The sequence below is a fragment of the Neofelis nebulosa genome, chromosome 14 (genome assembly GCF_028018385.1).
Source record: "Neofelis nebulosa isolate mNeoNeb1 chromosome 14, mNeoNeb1.pri, whole genome shotgun sequence".
Taxonomy (NCBI): Eukaryota; Metazoa; Chordata; class Mammalia; order Carnivora; family Felidae; genus Neofelis; species Neofelis nebulosa.
This window is the reverse complement of record NC_080795.1, coordinates 65,203,358-65,225,265: the sequence shown is the minus strand read 5'-3', so window position 1 is coordinate 65,225,265 and position 21,908 is coordinate 65,203,358. Positions and strand designations below refer to the sequence as shown.

At 39.9% G+C, this 21,908-nt stretch overlaps 1 protein-coding gene across 1 annotated transcript in view; it reads left to right on the top strand.

The window, feature by feature from the left end:
• The window catches only part of HAS2 (hyaluronan synthase 2), a 30,424-nt gene extending 9,867 nt beyond the window's left edge, over nucleotides 1–20,557 (top strand). The window contains exons 2-4 of the mRNA XM_058698942.1: nucleotides 1,806–2,432; nucleotides 15,679–15,780; nucleotides 17,635–20,557. Of these exons, the coding sequence (XP_058554925.1) occupies nucleotides 1,806–2,432; nucleotides 15,679–15,780; nucleotides 17,635–18,564 (1,659 nt within the window). The 3' untranslated portion in view covers nucleotides 18,565–20,557. The remainder of the gene's footprint in view (nucleotides 1–1,805; nucleotides 2,433–15,678; nucleotides 15,781–17,634) is intronic.
• The last annotated feature ends 1,351 nt before the right edge of the window (nucleotides 20,558–21,908 follow it).

Genomic DNA, 21,908 nt, shown 5'->3' with positions numbered 1-21,908 from the left:
CTTCCTTGTTAGCTGATACTTTGTCTATTTTTTATTTTATTTAAATCCAAGTGAGTTAGCATATAGTGGAATGTCGATACTTTAAACTGGATTGTGTTTTGGCTTTTTTTTTTTTTTTTTTTCAACGTTTTTAATTTATTTTTGGGACAGAGAGAGACAGAGCATGAACGGGGGAGGGGCAGAGAGAGAGAGGGAGACACAGAATCGGAAACAGGCTCCAGGCTCCGAGCCATCAGCCCAGAGCCTGACGCGGGGCTCGAACTCAAGGACCGCGAGATTGTGACCTGGCTGAAGTCGGACGCTTAACCAACTGCGCCACCCAGGCGCCCCTGTTTTGGCTTTTTAAAACCCTCTCAGAAACACTTTGATTTGGCTCCTCACCGCAGCTCTGTGAAGGGTCCCTGACAAATATTATTATCTCCATTCAACAAAAGAAAATAACATCCACAAGCTAGAATCCTGGTCTCCAGGCTGTTCTGCATTACCTCGGGTTGTCTTAGTTAGGGTGAAGTCAACTCCAAATTTTAAAACACACGGAGATTTGGGGAGAGTGGTGCTCTTGGAGAGACATGGAAGTGTGTGCCCTTTCCATACCCCCCTTTCAGCTGGCTGCTTCTGAGTAATGTCCTTTTATAATAAACCAGTAATCGAGCGGGTAAGCAGGTTTCCTGAGTTCTGTGAGCCACTCTAGCAAACTAACCAAACCCAGTGTGGGCAGGTCTTGGGAACCTCTGATTTAGAGCCAGTTGGTTAGAAGTACAGGTAACAACCTGGGCTTGGGACTGGTGTCTGAAGTTGGGGAGATGAGTGGCAGTCTTGTGGGACTGAACCCTTAACGTGTGGAGTCTGAAGCTATTAGGGATGGTGTCAGAATTGAGTTAAATTGTGGGACACCCACTGTTGTCTGGAGAACTGTTTGTTGGGTGAGGAACCTCCTTTCCCTGACACGCTGGAGTTGGGTCCAGGAAAAGTTGGGCCCGAAAGAAAAACAAACTAACAAAAGTCTACAGGTACCTCTTCTATGTTCAGCCTTGGAGATACTTTAGGAAATACAAAAAAATATATAGTTCTTCTCTACTCTGGTTGTTCAAAACCTTATTCAGAAGATACACAGACCATAGGGAGGAGTACAAACCTGGCTGTTATTAAGAGCTGAGATGTGTTTCGGGTCTAATGTATCACAGCTTTTTGTTTTTCAGCTTAGAAGCATCTTTTTATTTTTTGATTACTTTCTTCTTTTTAAGTTTTTTTGTATTACGGCTTTAAAAGGATGGGAAATTTACCTGTTGAAATGAAGCGTGATGCTCTTTCTTCCTTAACTTATTTTATTATTATTTTTTAAAGGTTTATTTTTGAGAGAGTGTGCGTGTGTTTGCCCGAGCAATTCGGGGAGGGGCACAGAGAGAGGGAGACAGAGGATCCAAAGCAGGCTCTGCGCTGACAGCAGAGAGCCAGATGTGGGGCTTGAACTCACGAACCGTGAGATCATGGCCTGAGCCGAAATTGGACACTTAACCGACTGAGCCGCCCAGGCTCCCCTAACACATTGTGCTTTTCGGTGGAGCCTCGCCACCATCATCTCATTTGATCCTTGAAACGGCACTCTGAGGTCTACCAGAAGGACATCCGTATCCCTGTTGTGCAAATGAGCAAATTGAGGTGCAGAAAGTCACTTAGCTAGTTAAGTAAGAAACTGAGGTTGGAGCTCCTGAGTGCTTCTAGTCCAACACTCCCCGTGAAACCATGTGTATAACAAGTATGGGACAAGAGTGGTTAACCAAGAGTATCATTTGATTATATTACAGATGCATTGTGAGAGGTTTCTCTGTATCCTGAGAATAATTGGAACCACACTTTTTGGAGTCTCCCTCCTCCTTGGAATCACAGCTGCTTACATTGTTGGCTACCAGTTTATCCAAACAGATAATTACTATTTCTCTTTTGGACTGTATGGTGCCTTTTTAGCGTCACACCTCATCATCCAAAGTCTGTTTGCCTTTTTGGAGCACCGAAAAATGAAAAAATCCTTAGAAACGCCCATTAAATTGAACAAAACCGTTGCTCTTTGCATCGCCGCGTATCAAGAAGATCCAGACTACTTACGAAAATGTTTGCAATCTGTGAAAAGGCTAACCTACCCTGGGATTAAAGTTGTCATGGTCATAGATGGGAACTCGGAAGATGACCTTTACATGATGGACATCTTTAGTGAAGTCATGGGCAGGGACAAATCAGCCACTTATATCTGGAAGAACAACTTCCATGAGAAAGGTCCTGGTGAGACGGATGAGTCGCATAAGGAAAGCTCGCAGCATGTCACCCAGTTGGTCTTGTCCAACAAGAGTATTTGCATCATGCAAAAATGGGGTGGAAAAAGAGAAGTCATGTACACGGCCTTCAGAGCACTGGGACGAAGTGTGGATTATGTACAGGTAGGTTTCCGAATTCCTGCCAGGGCAAACATACATTTAAATAAAGCAGCTTTTGTGTCTCTCCAGGCATATGCTATAGCCCATCCTTGTCCCTCTGAACACAGTACTCCTTTCAGTTCATTTGAAAACCGCGTGACTGTTGAAAGCACATTTTGAAAGCGAGGAAAAAAAAAATCTTGTGAAACTGTTAAAGACTATCTACGAAAATGCTGAACTTACGCAGTGTTATTGGTTGGAAATTGAGATTATTTTGAACAGGAGACCCTTCCTTCCTTCTCTCCCCCTCCCTTACCTTCTCCGCCCCCTTGGTTCTGCCAAGTCAAATCCAACGTCATTTTCCACAGTCTTAAAATCTCCAGACCTCGTACGAAAATAGTGTCTGCCGAGCAGAAGGGTCTTGAGAAAATCTGGAGGCTCAAGGGATGGCTATAAAACGTTTTTCACGGAGACTGGGCAAAATGGGGGTGGTGAGAACAATTTTGATTTAAAAGGGTAAGGCATTCAAAGCTGGGAGACAGAAGGAGAAGGAAAATGAAAAACGGAGAAAAACAAACACACACAAAAACCCTTCCCAGAGCAAAATCGAAGTAATGTTTATTTCACTCCCCAAACAGCATTACCTCACTCACTGCACTTGACCTTTGAAAGCATTTGTGATGGTGTTTGCTTGCATGAAAATGAGACGGGCTGTGTCTGTCATTAATTCCCTGACTGCTCTGTTTGCTCCAGGATTTCTCCCCTCCTAGTTCTCACTGAAGCTTTCTTTAGAATGTTAGTAGGCTCCCTGTGAGTTTTCTAACTGCAATTTTCTTGCAGATACTTCAGTTAAATTTTGGCCATGATGATACGGAGAAGGGAGAAATGTCTGCAGTTTAAGAGAATCCATTGGGACACTCTCCCAATCTCTAATCAGTGAAATCCGACTTTTCAGAACACCCATCATATACTTTAGGGTCCCTGATTGTCACAAGGTCATGCCCAGTGGGATGGCATGCTCTGTGTGATTGGGGGAGAATGGGCACCGGCTTCAGAGTCAGCTGGATGACCCGCCTGGAGCAGGACCACCTTTCCAAGCCTCAGTTTCATGGAGAGAATAAGCCAGTCTCACAAAGGGTTTGAGATTACCACGGGGTTAATTCTGGTTACTATCTGAGGAGTTTTGAGGCATTTTTTTTCCCCCTCAGTTGGTACCAATCTGCATATTAATCTCTTCTAGGGAGTTGATGGAGTTTCACTACCAAGTTTCTCCTAATTTCTAGAATGTTCACAATCGAGGTACTTTTAGTTAACTCAGGACATTTTTATGTATTTTCATAGTGTAACTTCAGGCCCAGATAGAGGATGAAATGATCCTTTTAAAGGAAGTGATGGGATGGCTGGGGAATTTACAGAGGGTTTGAAGACTGAAGCCTAAAATGAAGAAACATGTTTTGATATTTTGCCTTTAATTCTAGTGAAAACAATTGCTACATTTGTCATTTCTAATCAAGATGTCATTGTGTGGGTTTTCTTTTTTCTTCTCTTTTTTTTTTTTTTTTAAAGCCTGTTCCTCCCAAAGCCTCTTCTTCCATCATTCCTGTGTTGAACTTTGTTTGTATCCTTGACAACTTGACATTGTGCCTGACCAGGACAAAATAATACAAGCTATGGAACATTAGCATGGGCTCCTTGCTAGAACCCTAATCAGGCTTGAGAACTTTCCTTCCATCAGGCTGAGGCCTCCAAATAGACTAACCTGAGCATCAGTTGTTAACTGGGCCCTAAGTCCTGCTAGAATTCTCTATCCATCCCAAATGTTCAAGGGGACTGACACAAGAGTAGAAAACCATTTGGCATTCTGAAATCAGGTGATTTCATCCTGCCATTCCTCATCAAAATCCCCAATTTTTAGCCATGTGTGTTCTATAAAAGTGGAAACATTATAACAGTCAAACCAGTACGTTCTCACCATCCATTCTTTTTTTTTTTTACTATTTTATTTTATTTTATTTTATTTTTCAATATATGAAATTTATTGTCAAATTGGTTTCCATACAACACCCAGTGCTCAGCCCAAAAGGTGCCCTCCTCAATACCCATCACCCACCCTCCCCTCCCTCCCCACCCCCCATCAACCCTCAGTTTGTTCTCAGTTTTTAAGAGTCTCTTATGCTTTGGCTCTCTCCCACTCTAACCTCTTTTTTTTTTTTTCCCTTCCCCTACCCCATGGGTTTCTGTTAAGTTTCTCAGGATCCACATAAGAGTGAAAACATATGGTATCTGTCTTTCTCTGTATGGCTTATTTCACTTAGCATCACACTCTCCAGTTCCATCCAGGCTGCTACAAAGGGCCATATTTCGTTCTTTCTCATTGCCATGTAGTACTCCATTGTGTATATAAACCACAATTTCTTTATCCATTCATCAGTTGATGGACATTTAGGCTCTTTCCATAATTTGGCTATTGTTGAGAGTGCTGCTATAAACATTGGGGTACAAGTGCCCCTATGCATCAGTCCTCCTGTATCCCTTGGGTAAATTCCTAGCAGTGCTATTGCTGGGTCATAGGGTAGGTCTATTTTTAATTTTCTGAGGAAACTCCACACTGCTTTCCAGAGCGGCTGCACCAATTTGCATTCCCACCAACAGTGCAAGAGGGTTCCCGTTTCTCCACATCCTCTCCAGCATCTATAGTCTCCTGATTTGTTCATTTTGGCCACTCTGACTGGCGTGAGGTGATATCTGAGTGTGGTTTTGATTTGTATTTCCCTGATGAGGAGGGACATTGAGCATCTTTTCATGTGCCTGTTGGCCATCCAGATGTCTTCTTTAGAGAAGTGTCTATTCATGTTTTCTGCCCATTTCTTCAATGGGTTGTTTTTCGGGTGTGGAGTTTGGTGAGCTCTTTATAGATTTTGGATACTGGCCCTTTGTCTGATATGTCATTTGCAAATATCTTTTCCCATTCTGTTGGTTGCCTTTTAGTTTTGTTGGTTGTTTCCTTTGCTGTGCAGAAGCTTTTTATCTTCATAAGGTCCCAGTAATTCATTTTTGCTTTTAATTCCCTTGCCTTTGGGGATGTGTCGAGTAAGAGATTGCTACGGCTGAGGTCAGAGAGGTCTTTTCCTGCTTTCTCCTCTAGGGTTTTGAAACTCACCATCCATTCTGACTGACCCAGGGTCTGAGAGTTGCAAAGCAGAAGCCACAGAAAGACCAAGGAGAGAGGTTCAAGGATGTTGGCTACTAAGCATTACAAGTGACTGAATGTGGAGAGCAGATTGGCTACAGAAGGAAGGAAGTAAAGTTTAGGTGCTCATACACAAGAGAGAATGGGGGCTGGGGCAGAAATAGGACCATCTGCTCACATCCTTGCTACCCTGGCTGAAGACACTGCTTAGCTGGGCAGAGATGGCGCCGATGATTGTTTTTCTCAGATGCGGCTGAATCTTTGCACTGGCTGGTTCGCTTCACTTCGTCTTTTTTTTTTAAGTTTATTTATTTATTTGAGAGAGGGAGAGAGAGAGAGCGAGTGAGCGAGTGAGAGCGAGAGAGAGTGCGCGCGCGCGACAGCGCATGCATGCGGGGGAGGGGGAAACCCAAGCAGCCTTCGAGCTGTCCGTACAGAGCCCAATGCGGGGCGCTATCTCAGAATCATGAGTTGAAATCAGGAGTGGAACGCTTAACCTACTGAGCCACCCAGGCGCCCCTCCATGACCCTTTTAGCAGGAGAAAAGGAAGACTAAATTATTCAAAATAGTAGAGTTGACCCTTGTTATTCATGGAGTCTGTATTTGTAAATTACCCTACTCATTAAAATGTAATTGTAACCCCCAAATCAGTACTTGGCTGCGCTTTTGTGATCATTTTGAGACGTGCAGAACAGCAAGAAATTTGATTCACCTGATGTTCATGTTCCCAACTGAGGTCAAAGAAGACTGTGCTCTGCCTTTTTCAGCTTTTATACTGTAAACAAGTAACTTCTTCATCATGTATTTAGTATCATGTTTTTCACATTGTTGTGCTTTTTGTTGGTGATGTAGCTGTTTAAAATGCCCCCCCAAGTGTAGTGCTGAAGTGCTTGCTGTCTAGTGTTTCTGAGCACAAAGCTATGATTGCCTTATGGAGAAAATGTATTTCTTAGGTGGGCTTTGTTCAGGCATCAGGTACAGTACCTTTGGCCCTAAATTCACTGTTAATGATTCAAATACATATAGTAAGATGTATTTAAATGGGAACACAAATAACACAGTTATTTATTAGGTATTGATTTATTAGGTATTGATTTATTAGGTATTTATTAGGTATTGATCAGTAGACAAAGATGTGACCAGAGCCTCAGAGGAACCTAACCTTATATTTCTGCTAGAAGCCTTTTTTTTTTTTTTTTTTTTTTTTTTTGGTGTTCTCTACATCAGTGTTCATGGAAACTTCGTGGAACATAACTACCCTGAATCATGAGAATTGACAAGTATGTATGTAGTATTTGCTTGGTTCCCGTATTGTATGGGAAGCCCGAACTATTCTGAGGGCCAATGTTGAGAATGTTCTATGTCTTTTTATATCATTCATTTTAGAGGATAAGATTGGAGCACAGTGAAATAGGAATGGAACATCTGAATTCCAGACTTGAATCTGTTGTTCCCTTGCTATGGGCCTCAGCTGGTAGAACAGATGATCTCCGAGATCATTCCCAGCTCGGAACTCTAACTCAGTACAGTTTTTTTTTGTTTTTGTTTTTTTGTTTGTTTTTCAGTACAGTTTTAATTTCTCTGACATTTTTAACAGTCACTATCATATTTTTCACTTTCATTTGGTTTACTTTTTTAAGATTTTATTTTCAAGTAATCTCTACAGGCAACATGGGGCTCGAACTCACAACCCTGAGATCAAGAGTCACACACTCCACCGACTGAACCAGCCAGACGTCCCTCACTTTGATTTTTAGTACGCCCTTTCCCCCCAATTTGGGCTCTTGAATGTAAGCCCTGAGTTAAATGCTACCATTATGGGACTTCCTGATTCCCTTCTTTAGAATGAGAATTCCAGCCATTTGGAATAAGGGTGTTTCTTGACTTCAGCCTTAGAGGTGACAACATTTGGTTTCCCACGTTCCCAGCTGTCTTGTCACCTTTGTTTTACACCTTCTATGACTTTCACTCATGTTGAAGCCTTCCTAAAAAGAAAAGAGAATGACCAAATGACTCCTTTTTTAACCTTAATGTTTTGAATAGATTCTAGGTTGACCAAAGTCAGTAAGTATTTTACAACAACTTGGGTAATTCATTCTCCCAAGGAAGGTATATATCTTCCTAATTCTTTTAAAAAAGAGCAACAGAGAAGGGCCAAATTGCTTAGATGTCTATGATACAGAGGCTTTCCACTGGATGGATTTGAGATCCTTTGTCATAAACTCAGTTGGTGTAGGAGAGGGTAATCTTCCTTATCCTGCCTCCTTCTCACAAAAGAATGATTATTTTTTCATTGAGGGTATTTTTTTTTTCTGGAATGGTTTTACTGCTAAATTTCAAAGTGTGTTTTTAACTCTAAAATTCTTAAATTTTATGATTTTGTATTTGCCACTGAATCTGAGGCTGGTAAATTTAGCTATAGACTTACTTGTAAATTCCATTTACCCAAAATCCAAGTAAATAGAAAATCAAGATTTTTAAAAATTGAAAGTATCATGCAATATTGATAAAGTCCTAGAAGTTGGTTATGATAAAATTAATTACCATCCATCATAAGCTTTTGAGTGACCTTGTTGGTTATATGAGAAATTTTAAATTGTGTGCAATATCCTATTTTTGTGAAGGTTATTTTCCATCCTAATTTTTTGGTCTCCCCTATCTCCTGCATGTATGTGGTTCCACCCAAATTATGTACTTCTTTTCAGCAGATAATTCAGTTTTCAAGTTGAGATTTGAAAAATAAAATTCTGTCTTCTACATTTATGTACTTCCGAAACCAAAGAATATGTTCCCATTTTAAATAGTATCACATGCATTAGGTTCAATGTCAATGAGATATGAAGTCAAGATGCAACAAACATTTTTTTAAGTTTTAGTGGGTCCAGGGTCTACCCTTTGCTATAGGATGAATTTTCCCACAATAGAATGTACTTTCCCCAAAGGTACATTCAAGGCTATAAAGGAATCATAATCGGCTGCAAACTGCTCTCTAATTTTTTAATTTTCTCTAGTAAACAACCCAGTGTAAGGACTTTTACATTGCCTGCTCAGAATTGAGTTTGCTGAACTTAAGTTTATTGGGTATTGGACTAGGTAGGGATTGGTTCCCTGCTCTCCCGGTGAGTCATCACTTATTTACAGTGATTGTACGAAGGACCCCTTCTCTCATTGGATTAGTGTCCTTAGTGGGTGGCTCTGTGTTTGGTTTGTCACTTCTGGTTTTGGTTCGTCACTTTATGTCTTCCTTTTATTGAGCATTTACTATGAGTTAGCCAATATTAAGTGCTTTACATACGTGATCGAACTAAATTACCAATATAACAAACTTCAGGTGGATGTGATTATCCATATTTTTCACCTGAGAGGTGGAGGCTTAGGAAAGTGAGGTAAGGACACTACAGTCAACAAGCTAGTCCAAGTTTATATAAACTTGGTGAATGGTGGATTGAGACAGATCTGTTTAGTTCCAATATTTGCATGGTGCTTTCTCTTCTTTCAATAGTGTGTTTACTCTGGTATTATACTGTTAAGAGTTCAAGGAAACTGGCATCATCTTGTGTTTGCTAGTAAATAACTATTTGTAAATTTTGTTGTTGTTGTTCTGGCCTACCCCTTTTCACTAGATAAATGTCCCCAGGGAAAGGAGAGTGAGGGAGACTTTCCATTTACTTTGTGGTAAAGCTGTGTCAGGAAAGCTGGTAGCAGGGTCATGACCAAGAGTAAATTCCACACACTATAGAAAAAAATAGTCTCACTGGGTCAAGGTTAAGATGAAGGGTCAAGCCTTGCAAGCAGGCAAAGGATAAAAGCAGTAGCAACAGAAGGGGTCCTGATTTATTTTCAACCTGTTTCCTCATTGAAGGCAGCCAGAGTAATTAAGATTTCCTCTTAATCTGTGTAGCTCTCAGTGCCCTTTGAAGTGGTTTGGGGCTCGAGTTGGGGGTGGGGAGATCCACCAGGCAGTCTGAAAGGAAACACGTTCAAAAAAGTGAAACATGGAGACTTGACATTTTAGACTTGGGTCTTAGAATTTGAACAGCATTTGGTAGAATAGGTAACAATGTTTCTTTCTTTCTTACTTTCTTTCTTTCTTTTTCTTCTTTCTTAATTTCTTTCTTTTCTTTCTTTCTTTCTTTCTTTCTTAATTTCTTTCTTTCTTAATTTCTTTCTTTCTTCTTTCTTTCAGTTCTATTTATTTTTTTTAAGTTCTATCTATTATTTTTGAGAGAGAGCATGAGCAAGGGAGGGGCAGAGAGAAAAAAGAGAATCCCAAGCAGGCTCCGTACTGTCAGCATGGAGCCCGACGTAGGGCTCAGACCTACCAAAAGTGAGATCATGACTTGAGCCAAAATCAGGAGTCAGACGCTGAACCGACTGAGCCACCCAGGTGCCAGGTAACACTATTTCTAAAGGAGACTTTTGTTTAAATTATAGTGAGGTAGATTAAGATCAGTGAGATAAATTGGAATGAATTTATAGTCTAATAACTTACGTAATAAACTATACACTAATCGTTTGTAACTGGATTATAGATAGTTGCAGACACATTTGAATTTGTTCACTGGGATAAGACATCCTTGATATGTAATCAGTTCCCATGGTCATTTTAGAGATTCTTTACTGAGCCATCTCTTTGTGTTAAGGATTGTCCTAATCCCTGAGGTTATGGGTTTACTTAGAGAGTATAAAAGTGTAAAGCTTATTACCTTAAACTAATAATACACTTCTCTACAGTCCTTTGTAAATTTACAAGGTACTTTGATATGCAGTGTCTCACTCCAGTACCATGATGATGGTAAGTGGCTTGTTAAAGGTCACAGAAGTAGTGAGAAACAGGACCCAAGACTTAATTGACGCTTCTTGATTCTGAGGGCATTTATCCTTATAATAGGCACAACTTGACAAAAGGAAAAAAAAAACTACTTTATTAATGTTTCACACTTTTTATACAGTTACTGTTCTTTATAACACATGACGATGGAGGCATTGGGGATTTTTTTTTTTATTTTATTAAACGTTTGTTTATTTTTGAGACAGAGAGAGACAGAGCATGTAGAGGGGAGGGGCAGAGAGAGAGGGAGACACAGAATCTGAAACGGGCTCCAGGCTCTGAGCTGTCAGCACAGAGCCTGACGCGGGGCTCGAACTCACGAGCCGTGAGATCATGACCTGAGCCGAAGTCGGACACTTAACCGACTGAGCCACCCAGGCGCCCCAGGATTTTTTTTTTAATCCACTAGAATCAAAATTGGGCTTAGAATGTATTTAATCTCAACTTTAAAAAAATTTATGAAAGAGAACCCTCCCCCTGCAACCAATTACTTTAGTCCCACGGTTGGCAAACTCTGCTTGTAAAAGGTCTGAGAGTAAATATTAGGTTTTGCAGGCCATATGGTCTCTATTACAACTATTCAACTTTGCTGTTTTAGTGTGAAAACAGCCATAGATGACATGAAAATGAATATGCTTGAGTTCCAATACAACTTTATTTATGGACACTGGGATTTGAATTTCATAGAACTTCCATGTGCCACAAAATATTATTTTTTAATTTTTTCAATTATTTTAAAAGGTAAAAGCCATTTTAGCCCACAGGCCCTAACAAAACAGGTGGCAGGCTAGACTTGGCTTGAAGACCTAAGATCGTCAACCCCTGGCTTATTTATTTATTTTTTTAATTTTTAAAAATGTTTCATTTATTTTTGAGAGAGAGAAAGAGACAGAGAGAGCAGAGGAAGGGCAGAAAGAGAGGGAGACACAGAATCTGAAACAGGCTCCAGGCTCCCAGCTGTCAGCACCAAGCCTGACACAGGGCTCCAACTCACAAGTCAGTCGTGAGATTGTGACCTGAGTGCGAGTAGGAAGTAGGATTCTTTTTTTTTTTTTTTTCCCAACGTTTTTTTTTTATTTATTTTTGGGACAGAGAGAGACAGAGTATGAACGGGGGAGGGGCAGAGAGAGAGGGAGACACAGAATCAGAAACAGGCTCCAGGCTCCAGGCTCCGAGCCATCAGCCCAGAGCCCCACGCGGGGCTCGAACTCACGGACCGCGAGATCGTGACCTGGCTGAAGTCGGACACTTAACCGACTGCGCCACCCAGGCGCCCCGGAAGTAGGATTCTTAACCAACTGAGCCACCGAGGCATCCCATCAACCCTGGTTTAGATAGGAAGGAAAGGGGAGGGTGTTCCTTCTTGACTGCACTGGGGAAGGATGAAGACAGAGGGACGATGATCTTATGCACTTTAGTTGGATTCTGTGGTTAAGACTGAGGTGGCTGGTTCCTCCCAAATGTGTCTTTTCGCCTTGACACTTTCCCACTCGTTTTAGTGAAAACTTTGCTTCATTTCCATAACTCCTAGTGAGAAATCCTATGACTAGTGATGATGTGGTTTAAACAAATTACAGTTGAGACATTCAGTGTGGACAGTGAGGTGTTTTGATTTGTTCTCTAATTGTTTCCTGTGTGCAAATCATGGCCTGTAGTTTGTCCCCAGGTGAGGTCAAGCTCTGCGTCAACTGGTGTTTGTCCCCCACCGTTTCTAGCCTAGAGCTAAATAGCCAACATTTATGAAATCACATACTTATTATTAATTGGTGGGGAGACAACTAGAAAGCCTGTTCCCACTCTACGGATTTTCAGAGGGACTAAAGTTACACTCTTGATATACTAATAAATACAAACTATTAGGTCGATGAACATACATACTGACTGTCATAAGTGATGGCTTTCTAGCTGGCATTCTGTCACCAAATAGCATCCAGAAGTTGGACCTCTTTTTTTCCTTTCTCCTCTTTTTAATATGGAATGCTTCACCTTGCGTGTCCTCCTGGCTCCGGGCCATGCTCGGCTCCTCTGTAGTGTTCCACGCTTCATTTATGTGCTGCTGAAGCACCTAACAGAAATCGAACTTCGTTAAAGCTCTTTGATCCTGCCACTGCAAACCCCTTCCCAGGAGATTTCTGGGAGCTTTCCCTTCTGACACAGTTAAACCCACCAGAACAGTCTCTCTCGGAGAACTGCTGGCTCTTTGCAGTTGGAAAGTGGGAGGGGCAGGACCAATTTAAACATTCAGAGCCTCAGAAGTGTGGTTCAAGGTCATTTCAAAGGGGCGGTTCCCTTGGCTCGCCCCTGCTCACAAGCAGGCGGAGTGACTTGCGCATTAATTCTAGATTGCCCCTTCCTGTTGTTTTTAGTCTTATTTTAGCTTTCTGGTTTTACCTTTCCCAGCCTGAGTCAATAGAGGTGGGTGTGGCCATAAGCTCAGGATGCTGGAGCTAAAGGTGGGTCGAACTCTTGCCCCCACCCTTCTACCCGTATTACAGGCGGGACAGGCTTGCAGCCATCCATGTACAAGCTAGTGGTAGACCAGGCACTCAGAGAGGCAAAAACGTCACTTTGGCTGAAATTTGTTTAGGCTGCTTCTGAGGCTTGCGTCCAAACCCAAGTATTAGTAAAATCCTACTTTCTACATTGAAAAACTAATGCCCAGCTCTTGCCTAGATAAAGTGAGATCATGCCGGACCAAAAGAGAATACTAAAAAACAAAACAAAACGAAACAAAATAAATGGTTTTATTGAGAAAATGAATGGTCCTAAATAACTAGAGTAAAATAAGAAATTCAGATGTTAACCCTAAAATTACTATGATTAACTAAATACAGAGAGACTATAACTGAATACCCTATATACTTCTTAATTTATAAGATTTTTTTAATGTTTATTTTTTGAGAGAGAGAGAGAGAGATCGCGCGTGTGCATGCATGCACGTGTTCTCGAGGTGGGGAGGGGCAGAGAGAGAGAGAGAGAGAGAGAGAGAGACAGACAGAATCAGAAGCAGGCTCCAGGCTCTGAGCTGTCAGCACAGAGCCGACATGGGCTCGAACTCACGAACTGCAAGGTCATGACCTGAACCAAAGTCGGACGCTTAAGCGGCTGAGCCTCCCAGGCACCCCATATAAGTTTCAATCATGCATTTAAATCGCTATTTTACCAACGTTATTCATTAATATATAATATATATATTTTTGAAAAAAATTAATTTATACTTTTTTCAGAAAAAAATAGCTGTCAGTAAAACTGAGACATTCAGTTTTTTTAAAATGTTGAAATTCCTTAATTAATTATATCAGGGACTCATGATAGAGAGAGAGGGAGAAAGAGGGAGAGAGAGAGAATCCCCTTTAACTCAAGACTTTATGCTTCTACAAATTATTTTCTAATTTTTTTTTCCATTCCGAACTGGTATATGAAATCCCTACTATTTTAATAAAGTAGTATGGAGAACTGTAAAGATAATTACTTTTGGTGTAAATAAATAGGCTAAATATTGATTAAATCCATTCTGGTGAGTCAGACTTGATGGAAAAATAATGGAATTGCTGATAACACTCCAGTCTCTACTAATTATTTATTGTTTGGATGGGGTTGTGAAACTGGTTCATTACATGTCAACCTGATCCATTTTTATCTACTAGGCTTTGCTGTAGTCCCCAGAAAGGAATACCATGTCTTATTGGTATTAATCAGGGATGGGAAGGTGGGGGCACTTCTCTTATTTCTGGTTTTCTTTGATCATGTGGAAGAAGCTCTATCCACAGGTATAGCCTACCTGCGGGAAAGGTGGTAGCATTTCTCAGCTGTCTCACTCCTCCCTCCCTAAGAGAAGTGATTTAATCTGATTGGCGAGTCCAGGAGAAGGGAAGCTGTCTCCTTCTTACCCATTCCTTCTGGGAGTGGGTGGCCACCAAGGAGCTGGCATCGGCCAGACCTTTAGAAGGGCATGCACTTTATCTGTAAGAGGAGGCTGCCCGCACTTAGGTGCTGTTTGGACTTGATAAGTCTGTCTAATACTGGAAAATGTAATTAGGAAGGCTGCTATTCCACAGGGTATAAGCCCTGTGCTCTGTACCAGCTTTACGATGATACCAGGGATATTTTGGTTTCTCATCTCCCTTATTCTTCTGTTTCATTTTCCAGTTGGCTCAGAAATCAGGCTGGAAAGAAAAGTATTTGTAACCCAGCCCCCTTGGGCCTCCAACAGGAATGTTCATCAGAGGTTCACTAATATAGACTAATCCCAATAATTTTCTTGAAGTCATAATTTGGTTTGGTTTCAGAATTGCTTTTTTGGACCCATATAAAGATTAAAAAAAATTTTTTTTTGATCTTTATTTATTTTTGAGAGAGAGAGAGAGAGAGTACGAACAGGGGAGGAACAGAGAGAGAGAGGGAGACACAGAATCCGAAGCAGGCTCCAGGCTCTGAGCTGCCAGCACAGAGCCCAACGTGGGGCTTGAACCCACAGACTGCGAGATCATGACCCGAGCTTAAGTCTGTCGCTTAACCAACTGAGCCACCCAGGCAACCCCCCTGAAGATTGTTTTTAAGAACAACTATTAGCAGGTCTAGAATGACTTCAGATAATTTACATTTGCTTTTATCTACAAAGGGCTGGATGAATACTTGATGCTTTAGGATAAAAAGGTGGTCTGCGGATATGCTACCTCCCTTTCTGATGCTGTGTCAGTTGCTAAGTCCTGCTCTTATGGGCAACTTGCTTCAGAACTATACGACCGAATGGAGGAGAATGGCTTTCCTGTCTTCTAGTTACCATATGAAGATAGGGAGGAAAGTCGCTGTTAAACATGCCTCCCTTTCAGTACACTCTTAGGATTTTATGACCATCATTCAGACCTGAGGGATAAGTTGCCTAAAGGAAAAAAAAACAAAAACAAAACCCATATATGGTGACCAACCCAGATGTCTACTAAATCCTGGAAAACTGGGATGTCACCTGGGAGATAAGACTTTCACTGCCATGATGAGGAACATCCATGGTAAACCAAGATGAGCTGGTTAGCCTACAAAACCTACCTAGCACGTCACTTCAGCTGTTCTAGCCAGCAATGCCATTTACTTCAATACTGAGTTCGCTCTTTGTATCGATTGTGACATAACGAACGGCCATCCCTTGCAATAAATAAGGCTGAAGACATAATATATATGCCCAATTTTGACTGTATTGACTACACTCCTACTTCTTCCTTTAACTCATTTTGTACCTTTTTCTTCACAGGTTTGTGATTCAGACACCATGCTTGACCCTGCGTCATCTGTGGAAATGGTAAAAGTTTTAGAAGAAGACCCTATGGTCGGAGGTGTCGGGGGAGACGTCCAGGTGTGTAAGCCTTCACTTTCGGCATGAGTCGCTTTTAGTTATACTCTTACTCGTTGATTCATTGAACACGTATTTATTACACACCAAACTCTCTGCCAGATGTGGCTTTTGGTGCTAGAGACACATTAGTATGTGCCTTGATCCACTTTATTGCCTCTTTCCTTTCCTAAATTGAAAAAAAGAATTAGGATTTCTTGGTTTAACCCTGGAATGTAACCCTTGTTTGCTGTGGCTGATAAGTGATATATATTTAATTTAAATGTGTAATGATTTCTACCGTATCGTCTTGAACCATAACTTAATGTTCTGGTAAAATCTGATGTTAGAGTTCATTTAGCTGTGAAGGTAAAAAAAAAAAAAAAAAAAAAAAAGGAAGAAGGGCAGATGATGGATTCTATATTTTATACCTATGTATTTAAAAGCTTGTCAATATATGCTTGATTAAAAATCCAAATTGGAATACAAAGAAAGAAAAGAGAAGAAGCGAGTCAAATTTATACTGGTAAGAAAGGCAAAGGAATAATTAATAAGTGGATTTTCTGATTAGATTTATTTCCCACTATTTTTTTTTGTTTTGAGAGGGAGGAGGGGCAGAGGGAGAGAAACAGAGAGGGAGAATCTTAAGTAGACTCCAATCATGAGCCGGAATCAAGAGTCGGCTGCTTAATCAACTGAGCCACCCAGGTGTCCCCCTGGTAATTCTCTTTATTTCCCAGTATTTGCTATAAGTGGAGGAACAGGTAAACAAATATTAATGAAGGCTACTTGGAATATGTGGGATTGGAAATGAATATATATGTGAATATGTGAAAATATGTGAAGATTAAAATGAGTGCTTTGTAGGGGCTCCTAGGTGGCTCAGCCGGTTAAGCGTCCAATTCTTGGTTTCGGCTCAGGTCACGATCTCACAGTCTCATGAGTACAAGCCCCACTTTGGACTCTGTGCTGATAGCGGGGAGCCTGCTTAGGATTCTCTCTTTCCCTCTCTCTCTGCCCCTCCCCCACTTGCACTCTCTCTGTCTCAAAATAAATAAATAAACTTTAAAAAAAATGAGTGCTTTGCAAACACGTGATCAGATTTTGGCAAAAGGTGAGAAGCACGTGGAAACTTGACTTTACAATTTGGGTTCTGCGTTGCTGTATAACCCATTTTACACATGGATGGTGACACTGAAGGCAAAGACAATGCCTGGAACAGACAAAGAAACAGCCTGGTGATAAAAGGAAGCATGCGAAATCTAGATGAGAACTGAACAAAACCGAGATGAAAGAAAGAATTTAGAAATATTGCCAAGAAAAAGCTGCTAATTTTCAGTAGCTTTTGCATAGAGCATTATTTCAGGATTTAAGTTTTGGGGAAAGGCCAGAACAAGCAATTTATCACTGGCATTGTGTAAAAGAGAGAAAGAAGGAGAAGGAAAATTAATAGAATTGAATGAGTTGGAAATTAACCAGAACAGGAGAGAAGAGGACTTAAAAACCTTCAAATCTTAGATGGTAGGAAAGAGTGGGAAACTTTAGGATCTGAGAACTAAAGCCTAAAAATATTATAGCATAACAACAAGAAGGACAAAAAGCAGCAAAAAGAGGAGAGAGTCATGAAGTAGAAAAACTATTGCTCATCAAGGAGTCCCAATGCATGGACACAATTGATCAGACTAATCTAGTAACATAGGATCAGAGAAAATAAAAGATAACTGTGTCAAAATGAAGAAGGATGCTTCATAGGAGGATCAAATAACATACTTCGCTCTAGGCAGTAACCTCACAACAGCACAGATTTTGTTGGTATTTTAGCTAAGGCTTACCTTTATTTATTCTTTTTTTTTTTTTTTTTTTTTTTCCTTCTTGCAGATTTTAAACAAGTATGATTCCTGGATCTCCTTCCTCAGCAGTGTGAGATACTGGATGGCTTTTAACATAGAAAGGGCCTGCCAGTCTTATTTTGGGTGTGTCCAGTGCATCAGTGGGCCTCTGGGAATGTACAGAAACTCCTTGCTGCATGAATTTGTGGAAGACTGGTACAATCAGGAATTTATGGGCAGCCAATGTAGTTTTGGTGACGATCGGCATCTAACGAACCGAGTGCTGAGTCTGGGCTATGCAACAAAATACACAGCTCGATCCAAGTGCCTTACGGAGACACCTATAGAATATCTGAGATGGTTAAACCAGCAGACCCGTTGGAGTAAGTCATACTTCCGAGAGTGGCTGTACAATGCGATGTGGTTTCATAAACATCACTTGTGGATGACCTATGAGGCAGTTATCACTGGATTCTTCCCTTTCTTCCTCATTGCCACAGTAATCCAGCTCTTCTACAGGGGAAAAATTTGGAACATCCTCCTCTTCTTGTTAACTGTCCAGTTAGTAGGTCTCATAAAGTCATCCTTTGCCAGCTGCCTTAGAGGAAATATTGTCATGGTCTTCATGTCCCTCTACTCAGTGTTATACATGTCAAGTTTACTTCCCGCCAAGATGTTTGCGATTGCCACGATAAACAAAGCTGGGTGGGGCACATCTGGAAGGAAAACCATTGTTGTTAATTTCATAGGACTCATTCCAGTATCAGTTTGGTTTACAATCCTCCTGGGCGGTGTGATTTTCACCATTTATAAGGAATCTAAGAAGCCATTCTCAGAATCCAAACAGACCGTTCTAATTGTTGGAACGTTGCTCTATGCATGCTATTGGGTCATGCTTTTGACGCTGTATGTGGTTCTCATCAATAAATGTGGCAGGAGGAAGAAGGGACAACAGTATGACATGGTGCTCGATGTATGATCTCACGTTGTTTGACGTTTGCAGTCACACACGCAGACACACACAAAACCTTAGTTCCTCTTGTGGCATCAGATAGTGCCACCAAAGGAGACATATCACTGCTGCTGGGACTTGAACAAAGACATTTCTATGGGTTTATTTTGATTCTGCCAAAGTAAAACAAGACATCAATGAGAAGAAACTCAGAGTTTAACCTGTTATTTCTATGAAAATGGGAAACATTCTTTGTTTATGCACTTTTTCCTTACTGTACATCCGCCTAACAGTGTTTGCCCTATATACCTCACTAGCCATGCTTTATGTGGGTTATCATGGAAGAAAAGGATTTTGGAAACTCAAGGAAAAGTTCTTTCAACGTATACAACCTAACTTATGGACTGTGTTGATAGCTAATTTTTTTTTTTTTTAGAAAGGATTTTCTGTTTAACTCTACCAAATGAAATGCCAAAGGAAATTTTAAAGGCCGTTGGCTGTGCTGTATTTTTATATAACTGTACTGTGTTTTAAAATTTTGTATGCCAATTTTTAAAGCAAATTTGCATATTCTATATTTTACTTCTCTGCCAAAATACACCTGTTCTTTTTTATTATTATTAAAATAGGTTCTGAAAAAATTCATACTTTAAAAAAAAAAAATCTACCCAAAATGTGAAGCTTGGTTGACTGATGTTGTTCACGATAGAAAGAATAAAATATTTCTCTCTCTCTCTCTACCTTTTAAAATGGAATAGTTTCTTTCTGTGAAAAATATTTAAACTTTCAATATTTTAACTTCTTTTCATTTCTTTTAGAAAAGGCCAATATACCTGTCACACTTTGGAAGTAGAAATACGTACTTAGGTGTACAAAATAAAAGGAAAATCAGAAAATCAAGGCCAAAGGGGTAGAAAAGTGCAATTTTTCATAAGATTAAAAAAAAAAAGGGAATGCTAGTCCTTGAAAGAAAACACTAGGCATCAGCACTGGACAAAACATGGGTATCAGAGATTAATAACCTTTGGGGTTTCTGGCAGTGTTTTCTCAGGCTGAGTACAATGGAAAGTGGAAAAAAAATATCTGTATTATTTGGACAAATACAGTGCAGTTCATCATTTTGTTCTGTGGCCTGAATTCACCAGATGCTGTCCACATATTGAACATAATTTACTGGTCTTTTTTTTTTTTTTTCCAGCTTACCAGTTCACTTTACATGTTACCATGAGGTTTACACTGGTGAGTTGGATACATTTTAATAAGTGTAAAGCCTATAGATATGAAAATTGACACATTTAAGTTCCTCTTCTACTTTCTAGGGAGGATTTTTTTTCTGAATTTATGCAGATAATTGCTTCATCTGTCTTGTTATTGGCCTACCTAGGTATGTTTACATAGTAAAAATAATATCAAGGTTTAATAAGTGTATCAAGAATTGGCACATAAAAGAAATTGATGGACCAGGTACCCCTAACCCGGCTAATTTAGCTACTCCAAGGGCCTCAGTTACCCAGTTGGACATATGACATGACCCATCTTGCCTTGTAGCTGGTGCTGTGTAGACCTGTGTTAAACACAATCGAACACATGAGTCGTCGCATAGAAAATGTTGTGATGAGGCAGAGTGTGAGTGTGGCAAAGGGTTCAACTATGTGCCTCTGTCATTCTGCTTCCTTTCCATGCAGATGCCTACGTTCCATCTGTCCTGCTTAAGAAAAAGCTGCACATTCTACCTTTGGAGTACAAAAGGTACATACCATTCTGCAACTCAAACTCACTGATGGGAGAGTTTGTGGGAAAAAAACACAGCATGCCAATAAATGAAACTAAAACTTGAGTTTGCCTTTTTAACTATTTATGTTCTAAGTTAAGCTTTGATAACTTTCAAATGTCAAATTCTCTCATTCTTATAAAAGATTGAATTAATTGCCTGTATTTATTGTAGCAATTATTCAATGTATTTCCAGTATAGGATGTATAGTATAATTGATTTTTTGTAAATAAAATATTTTTGATAAGAGTATTGCCTTTTTTTCTAAGGGAAGGGGAAATTTCAAATGAAACAAAACCTCTGTTTTCCTGATGGTAGTGGAATAGATTTAAGAATGAGGTATATAGAAAATAAACAAACATACTTGGTAAAAGGTAATAGAAATCATTTCATGTTACTAATGATGAGGCAGAAATCCCTCAAATTAGTGTGGTTTGGAAATCTGGAAAACAGAGGAGCGAGAGAGAGAGAGAGATTCAGTTAATATAATCTTGCCTTTTCTTTAATCTTATATTTCCCTTGGAAGCATCCCAAATTTAGACAAAAATTATTTTATTATAATAATTTATCATAGTGGAGAAAAAAATCACAGATTTTCAGAAAATTCATAAGCAACTTTATTATTATAAATAATAACAAAATCTTAAAAATAACTTGAACTCCAATAGAGGGCAATAATTAAATGAATTATGGCATTTTCAAACAATGTAACATTATTGCCCATTAAAATGTTTTCAGAGAACATGAGGATATTGGAAAAATGTTACATTAAAATTTTATAACCATTTTGTACAGTAACATCTCAAATTTGTAAAAAGAAACATGTTTAAATATCATCTCTACTATTGGGAATATCACAGGTTTCTATACTGTATACATTTTTGTATTTTCCAAATACCATGATCCTGTATTGTTTTTATAATCAGAAAAAGGACAATAAATATTGCTTTTTTAAAAAAAGTGGGTCGGGGCATCTAATAGCATTTCCTGGTTTGAGGAACTCTGATGCTAATCCATTTTGCCACTCATCCCTCAAATTCATGTTGCTTCCTGATTTTATTATTTAGTTCCTGAGAATCTCTCATTACTTTGGCACAGTTACATTACACACACACACACACACACACACACACACACACACAATATAAAACAACGTTAAGCCACTGACCATTATTGCCACTCCAGTGATGGTTCTAATCTCAGTGACCAGTGATTCACTGATAAAGTCACTTGGTGCTCTGTTAGAGGCTGGCAAAGTTAACATAACGAGCCAGTATACAGGGTAGACTTTTCTGGCTGTGTGGTCTGTCATGTGACCACTCTTCTTTTGGATCACAAAAGCGTCCATCGGCAATATGCCAACCAATGCGTGTGGCCAGCTTCCAATAACACATTATGGACACTGACGTTTGAATTTATAATTTGCATGCATTTTGAAGTATTCTTTTGAATATTTTTTAGTCATTTAAATATCTTAAAACTATTCCTAGTTTACCAGCATTACTAAAACAGGCAACGAGCCAGATCTGGCCTGCCGGCCATGGCTTAAAGATGCTTATTACTCTATAGGAATCTACTGACTCACCTGTACCATTAAATA